General features: G+C 41.0%; 1 protein-coding gene across 1 annotated transcript; it reads right to left on the bottom strand.

Moving 5' to 3' along the window:
* Nucleotides 1-3,468: 3,468 nt before the first annotated feature.
* Nucleotides 3,469-3,765, bottom strand: LOC311177177 (transcription and mRNA export factor ENY2; the record flags this gene model as incomplete). Its single annotated transcript, XM_084242997.1, has 1 exon — nucleotides 3,469-3,765. Exon 1 carries the CDS (start codon nucleotides 3,757-3,759, stop codon nucleotides 3,469-3,471), a length of 291 nt encoding a protein of 96 aa, XP_084099123.1. The 5' UTR covers nucleotides 3,760-3,765.
* Nucleotides 3,766-8,637: the final 4,872 nt, after the last annotated feature.

Raw genomic sequence — 8,637 nt, 5'->3', positions numbered from 1 at the left:
GCAGCAGGAGCAGTAATAAAAATATGTTATTGTTGGGCCTCCCCGGTGGCGCAGCGGTTGAGCGCTGGGTTGCGAAACTGCGCGCGGCCTCTGCGGCGCCGGTTCGATCCCCGGCTGCTCCCCGGACACCAGAGGAGGGTCCCACATGGCGCGCAGACCTCTCCTGCCGCCCGCTGCTCCCCTCAGCAGTGTACTTCGGTCCTTCTGCCTGCTCTGCTCCCCGCTCTGGCTCTGGTGAATTCTCTCACCCTCCCGCGCTTCTGACTGTACCCAGTGCATGTATAAACAAAACAAACAAACAAACCAGCAAACAAATAAATAAAGCATGCCTCTATAAAAAAAAAAATAAAAAAAAAATATGTTATTGTTACTTTGCCTAACTGACAAAAAGCCAGTATACAAAGACTGCAGAGAATGATAGGGAGACCAGGCTTCTGTGGGGACAGGGTGAAACACTTCCTGGAGTAGACACAGCAACGCTGATGCCATAATACATACATTTCTACTTGACTTTTCACGGTGACTTTTCACAACATTTTTGGACTATTCTCCAGAATCATTCTGTTAGGCACCTACATCCACAAGGAATTTTTTTTTTATAAGTTGCAGATGTTTTTCTTTTCCTGAGAAACACCCCAATGCATATTATTTTTCAAAATGTTGAATTTCATGCCATGAAAATTATATTCCTGGCCTTGAGTTAGCATGATATAAGAAACCTGAATAACCATGACCAATGGAGGGATAATCTTTTGGTTTTTAACTTTTTAACAGGCATTTTTTTCAATTGTCCATAAGTCTTCTACACTTTCAGACATCTGTCTGAATCAAAGCATATTTTCCAGTCCAAACATATAGCAGGCTTGAATTTGTTCCCATTACATCACCTTTGTTTGCGTCTACAATCTATCAAATATATTAAACACAGAAGACATATAAGGTGAAAGAGACTTGTTTGCAGATCATTAAATCTTCATCAATTTCCTTGCTTTAAATGGTAAACTTTAACACCCACAAAATGGGTAGTTGTGTGAGTGTGAATGAGACAAGGACTATGAAATGGAAATAGTATCACAGGCACAATATGGTATGAAAATAATCTGTTTCACTGAAAAAAATTACTGTAGCTATTTCTATTTCATTGCAAATTTTCATAGCAATTTGGATATAACCTGCGAATCTCACTACTGTCATCCAAAACTGACCTCTGCTCATCTCTCACTGTTCTGGCTTCTGAATCAGCACTCTCTTGATATAAACTGCCCTCACTGTGCTTCAGCTGCTCCACAGAACTCTTGTTACTGTTCTGCTTTTTGGAATGTGGGATGTTTGTAGGAATTATCCATCATTCTGCCGCATGTGCAATGATGGCAACATATGGGAATTAACACCCCAATAGGTGATTGTGAAGCACTAGGAGACAGGAGTTGAACAATTCTGAAACATATTTCTACCCAGGTGGAAAGTAGCCCCAGTTATCAGAATCTTCCACGTGACTGGATTAACTTTGCTTTTTTTCCCTTTCTAACACTTCCTAGTCTTCCACTTCTGGGAGTTAGGTACCTTCCTAAACAAACTATCTATACATAAGCCCTTGTCTAGAAGTCGACTTTGTGGAGAAACTCAAGCTTTAAACCTTCTAACTTTCCCAGGATTTTTTTTTAAGCATCTATAATCTGTTCTACAGCAGCCAGAGTAAGTATTCTAAAATATCAAGCACACTATGTCACTTCTTTGCTCAAAATCTTATAATGGCTTCCCACTCTCAGGATAAAATCCAAAGCCCCTTCGATGACTCCCAAGGCTCAGTGTGATCCAGACACTGGTCCTCCTTGACTGTGTTTCCTTTTTCTCCATAGCATTAGTAGTATGTGACCTTATATGTATATTTGTCTATTGATGGACCACCCCTTGTATTGGAATTCAAGCTCCATGACAGAAAGAACTTGTCTAGCTTGTCTGATACTTTCTCCCCAGTGCCTGATGAGGTAGACATAAAAAATATTTATTTGACAAATCTTTAAAAAAAAAACATTGTCAAATAAATAAATGAGGCACATGATTTTCATTATGCACATAGTTGTAATGCTAGAACTAACATTCTATCAGACAAAAAAGAAACAAAACACTGTCAGCTGCATTGTTTGAATGATTTCATGATATGTTTACCCAACAATGGGTGGAAAATGTGATAAAAATGGCTAAGAAGCCTTGTGCCAATGATAGTCTTGGTGAGGATTGAAAAACAAAGGCCATTCCTCTTGATCAAAAGCTAGATGTAATCAAGGCTGGATTTGCCCAGGGATATTTAGCTTTATAACTATAGACTTTAAACTATTTTTGAAAAAATAGTATTATTGAAGTGCCTGCAGGCAAAATTATTACTGTGAGTCTGGATATTCTGGCCCCAAATCCCTTATTTTCTCATTGAAATAATTATTTGAAAGTGATTTTTTTTAAAGAATAAAAAGCCTACTAAGATAGTGTGTTAATGTCAGGGAAACATTGGTAAGAAATATATAGGAATTCCAGATTCTCTTTGCATTTTTCTGTAAGCCTAAATTAACTCCCTAATAGTTTACTTTCAGAAAAATAAAGAGCTGTCTTAGGAATGCAACTTTAACACTATATAGCACAGATCATACCCCTGTCCCAATGAATAAGAGAAAGAATGGGATCCAATCTATAAGAAAGTTTCCTTTGGCCCATAAAAGGGAGTCTTAGAAAGAGTAAACTATGGCAAAGTCTTCCGAAATCATGGCTATAATCTTAAAAGGAGATGGGGCTAAAAAAAAAAAAGTCACCTGTTGAGACTGTCATTACTAAAATTAAGCCAACTCTGGAAGGCAATCAAGCTTTCAGCTGGTGCTCAGAAGGGTGACTGACCCTTAGATATACTTTAGATCTAACACCAATTAGCAAAGTGAGCCTGAATATGTCCCTTAAAGTTTGTGCCAAATGCAATTGGGGGCACAGGCACTCTCATTCACCTTGGATCCCAGCACCCACCACAGTGCCTGACATAACACAGAGGTGAGGCCTAATGAGGTGCAGAATGAGGTGAGGCCTAATTTGTACTCTTAAAAACTTAGTGTAACTTTCAATGAGAATCAACGTGAATTATTTCTTTATTCATTCTGTAGCCGTTCATTACATTTTTTTCAGTACTTTAACCCCAGGCTAAATTAACTATTCACTTCCATGGACCATATGACTTTCATGATATCAAAATTATTATTTTAAATTAGGAATCACAGTCAGAGAGCAGGGATTGTGTAAATAGAAAAATGCTTATATATTAGTTAGATTGGGTCTTACAACATAATTGTGGTTTGAAATTGCCTTTGAAAATAAAGATTTTTTTTTTTTTTTTACAAAAAAGGATTTTATTTTGGAAAATGATTCCTAATTTATGTCAAGTTTTACTTTCAGAAATAAAACCACAAAACAACACAATCTAATTCAATCTTAAAGGCTGGCATGCTGCGCAAGGAATGTTCTTATTCTTTGTAGAAGTTCCTTCTTTACACTGTCAGGTACCAGGGCTCTGCCTTTTGGTGTGATTTCAGCCACCAAGTCATCAACAGTAACGTGTTCTAGTCCTTTTTCTTTAATTACCTCTTTACAGTGTGCTTTCAATTGATCTTTCCAGCCACATTCAATTAATTTAGCTCTCAGCAACTCTTTGAGGCGTTCTCTTTCTCCAGTTTCTATCAACTTTTGGTTAATCGCTGCTCTCATCTGCGCATCTTTGTTCATCTTGCTAACCACACTCTTCGGCTGCCCAGACTTAGACCCTCAGTAGCTCCTAAAGATGGTTTTTCATTGAAAGAACATTGGCTGTTGAATCAGGAGACCTACTATGTGATTTTGGACTAATTACTGACTCTTTGTGAATCTCCGTATTTGCATTTGTAAAATAACTTTTTCTGACAAGATGAACAATCCTTCCCAGATTAAACATGAGCTGTGATTATTGTGGACACCAAGATGTATTTTGGAGCTATATCAGGGGATGTTTCCATTTGGTCTATCCAGGGCTACAGAAAGGGAGAAAGAGACAATATATCTATTACCTGTTGTTAAATAAACATGCCACCCAAAATTTAATGAATTAAAATAACAATGCATTGGGTTACCTAGGTTTATCTTCTCCTCAGGGTATAGCTAAGGGCCTGCAAGTGTTGCATACAGCTGTCAGCTCAACTGAGACAAGAATGCCTACATTATCTTTTAGGGTCTTTTCACAGAGTTTCTTATCATTCAATAGTCTACCCCAAATCCAGAGAAGCCTGGATTCTAATAAGTACATATGCTCCTATGAGCAAGTATTTATCAAACTTCTGCTTACATCACATTTACTGATATCCCATTAGCCCAAGCAAGTCACTTGGTCAAGTTCAGAATCAGGCCGAGGGGTGGGAGTAACATAAGAGTGTGAATACAAGGAGGTGTGGCTCATTGTAAGAGCAAGAAGGACTTCACCACACCATGAAGCAAGCCACAGCCTCTGCAGCACAAGTTTGATCCCCGGCCAGGCAGGGAGCAACCCACATGGTGCAGCAGACCTCTCCTGACTCGTCCGCTGTTCCCTTCAGCAGTGTACTTTGGTCAGACTGCTTGTTCTGTTCCCCACTCTGTCTCTGGTCAATCCTCTCACCCCCTGCATCTCTGGCCTGTACCCCAGCTCTTGTATGCATAAATAAATAAATCTTTAAAAAAAAAAGATGTTTCACAGAGCTTGATCATTTTCTCTCAAGGAGTCTGTCTCCTTATTCTCCAGATTCCACTGGAGGTCATTACATCTAGCTGGGGCAGATCAACCTCTTGAAATCATTAATGACTTCCTCCCCATCAATACGCCTCTGACATCAATGGCAATTTCAGCATCACAAGAGTTATCTGGGGTTCATCATATTTGAAACATTTTTTTGGCCACCATTACTCAGATTCACTAAAATGACCTGGTGAGTAATGAAGGAGAAAGTATGGTTTGACGAATTAAAAGAAGAAAGAATTCCAATTTAATCTTGCCTTTAGAAGGGTACAGAAACAAACCAACTGTGGTCCAGCAGTGTGTGCAGACATGCATTAGGGAACTAGCCTGTGACAAGAGAGGAGTAAAGTAAAAACTTCAAATTCTCACCAAGAAGGGCATAGATTTCTTTTTATTTATTTATTTATTTATTTATTTATTTATTTATTTATTTATTTATTTATTTATTTTAATAGAGGCATGCTTTATTTGTTTGCTGGTTTGTTTGTTTGTTTTTGTTTATACATGCACTGGGTACAGTCAGAAGTGCGGGAGGGTGAAAGAATTCACTAGAGCCAGAGCGGGGAGCAGAGCAGGCAGAAGGACTGAAGTACACTGCTGAGGGGAGCAGCGGGCGGCAGGAGAGGTCTGCACGCCATGTGGGACCCTCCTCCGGTGGCCGGGGAGCAGCCGGGGATCGAACCGGCGCCGCAGAGGCCGCGCGCAGCTTCGCAACCCAGCGCTCAACCGCTGCGCCACCGGGGAGGCCCAGGGCATAGATTTCACACACCCATTTACTGCACACCTCAGGATTTAACTACACCCCTGGCCCCACCATCGGGCTGGAGTTGCTGGTCTAGGTCTTGCAGACAGTGCCCTCCCTGCCATAGCCAACGTATCACTGCAGATGGAGAGAGCCCTGCCCAGGTCCCTGCCTTGCGCTCCCTAGGAGGTTCAGCCATTCCCTCCCTAAGTGCAGACACAATTACCACACAGCCTGGAAGTTAGATGCACATGTGCAAGCCCACGGGGTAGAGACTGTTTTGACCAGAAAGGGTGTGGCTAAGCCTTCACCAGGGACTGCGATTGAGCTGAGTATGCTGATTCACACTGGAGAAAAGCCATTTGTTTGTGCAACTAGTGGTCTGATCAAAAATTCAACACAAAAGCAAACTGGAATAGCTTGAGCACAAACATGAACATCAGCAGAAACATGTGGTTTTGAAGTTTGCAAGCAGACTTTTAAGAAAAATCTACCCAACGAACACAAAATTTGAAAGAAACCTCCACTCTCATGCTAACTGCAGCACATTACAATAGCCAAGTTATGGAAACAAGCCAGGCACCCAAAAACAGATGCATGGGTCAAGAAGATGTGGTATATAAATATGGCAGAATACTATTCAGTGATCAAAAGAGATAAATTCATGCCATTTGTAGCAACATAGGTGGAGCTGGAAGGGATTATGCTAAGTAAAATAAGCCAAGAGGAGAAAGAGAAATATTGGATGGTGTCACTTATATGTGGACTATCGAGAAACTAAACAAAGGACTAGTTAGGGACAAACATTAAAGCCAATCCTTAGAAGTTGACCATAGTGGGGAGGTGATAAGCACAGGGGACCATGATGGAGAACTGTCGATGTTTGATGGTGGGAGAGCAATGGTGACCACCTCTGAGGAGAGAATTCCTATTCTGTTAAAATAATAACAAGGATGTAAAATAATCTACTTCATTAAAAAATAGTTTGAAACAGCCCACTCAATTATGTCTTGGGCTAACCTTCAAATAAAGAAAGAAAGAAAGAAAAAGAAATGTCAGCAACTGAAAGTTTTTAGCACCAGCAGACCAATGAAGGGTACCCAGGAAGGAAGTGGGGGACACTTTACTCAAGCTGCAGGCTGAATTGTCTGTCACAGGAAGTTCCACGAAAGCTCCACATGTCAACAAGTATGTTTCTTTGACAAAAGCATGGACAGGATTTCTGACACATGTGAGAAACACCAATGAGGAGGAAATAGCATGTGAAATATGCCAGGAAACATTTAAATGCAAAGGTCATTTCAGCAACATATAAAAACATTTATGTGCCAGAAAGGGTCGTGTGCCATGTTCAAGGGGAGGTCGTGGTAGACCCCACACAACTGTTTGCTCTGGAGGCTTGAAGGAAGAATTGGATCTCTTAGGTAGCTTCTCGGGGAGAGAAGTCTGACTAGTTGTAGGTATACATTTAGGGTAAAATACACCAGGCTTGAGGTCCTCAGGCAGTCTGACTAAGTGAGATTTTCCAGTGTAAGGCACAGTTTGGCCCTTGGAGTTATGGGTGGATAAAAGGAAAGCCTTCTTAGAAGACACAACTAAAGTAAAATATAAGAGTGGGAAGAGACAGTGAAGTATAATAGGAATTCAGAGAAGACTTAAAACGAGCAGGGTGGCCTGTCCCTAGTAAACATCACCGGGAGTTGGAGAGCTGCCTAGGCGTGGGAAGTGAAGACTAGAATGAATAACTGAATGAACAAATAGGGGAAGAATATTAAGTTGCATCTTCTCCACATGGGATCTTGAAGAGTTGCATTTCCAAGAAGACAGAGGAAGTGACTGCCTTCCCGGTTTTATTTGAAGAGGGGAAATAGACTCTTCTTCCTGTAAAATGCTCTAGCAGCCCCATTACAGTGAATAAAATGTCCACCAACAAGCCACTCCTTGAAATCAGGAATTTAAAGAGCACTATTTGTTCAAAATGAGAGAGCTGTCACAGTGAAAAAAAAAAAAAGATTTTTCCACCCATATATTTTTAACCAAATGGATTTGATATATACTTTTTTGATATATACTTTTTAAACAGAAAGACCACTTCTTTTTTTTTAATTTTTTTTTTAAAGATTTATTTATTTATTTATTTATACAAGCACTGGGTACAGTCAGAAGCACGGGAGGGTGAGAGAATTCACCAGAGCCAGAGCAGGGAGCAGAGCAGGCAGAAGGACCGAAGTACACTGCTGAGGGGAGCAGCGGGAGGCAGGAGAGGTCTGCGCGCCATGTGGGACCCTCACCCTGTGGCCGGGGATCGAACCGGTGCTGCGGAGGCTGCAGGCAGGTTCGCAATCCAGTGCTCAACTGCTACACCACCGGGGAGGCCCAGAAAGACCACTTTTGAGTGATTGAAAAATAAGAAATTTTTTTCCTTCTTTATATTTTTCTAAACTTTCTAGGTTATTGTAGTGATCAATAATACTCTGGGAATTGGGCCTCCCTGGTGGCGCAGCGGTTGAGCACTGGGTTGCGAAGCTGCCCGCAGCCTCCGCAGCGCCGGTTATATCCCCGGCCACCTGGCGAGGGTCCCACATGGTGCGCAGACCTCTCCTGCCACGCTCTCTGCTCCCCTCAGCAGTGTACTTTGTCGTTCTGCCTGTTCTGCTCTCCGCTCTGGCTCTGGTGAATTCTCTCACCCTCCTGGGCTTCTGACTGTACCACAGTGCTTGTATAAATAAATAAATAAATCTTTAGAGTACACACGACTACTATTTAAAAAAAAATACTCTGGGAATCAAGGAAATAACAACAAGGAGATAGACATAGATGATCTGAGGAAATAGTACTCAGGGCAGGTAAACTTTGGTGAGGTCAGGAGAGCAGAAGAGGGGCACTAGAACTTAAAGTGTCACAGGAGTGGGGACAGTATGAAGTCATTACCGGGGGGCAGAGCAAAGATAAAAGGAAAAGGAAACTTTAAAAAATTGTATCCATTTCACGTTTTTTTCCCTAAAATTAAGTTTTGTAGAAAAACAATACCAGTACTACTCAAAAGAAAAAATAAACCAAACAGAACATGAGATTCGAGTATACTTTAGAGTGCTCCAAATGATAAAATAGGAGACTG

Source organism: Talpa europaea (assembly GCF_964194135.1).
Source record: "Talpa europaea genome assembly, chromosome: 1".
In the NCBI taxonomy this organism is placed as follows: domain Eukaryota; kingdom Metazoa; phylum Chordata; class Mammalia; order Eulipotyphla; family Talpidae; genus Talpa; species Talpa europaea.
The sequence above is the reverse complement of the archived record's forward strand: the minus strand, read 5'-3'. Positions and strand labels throughout refer to the sequence as shown.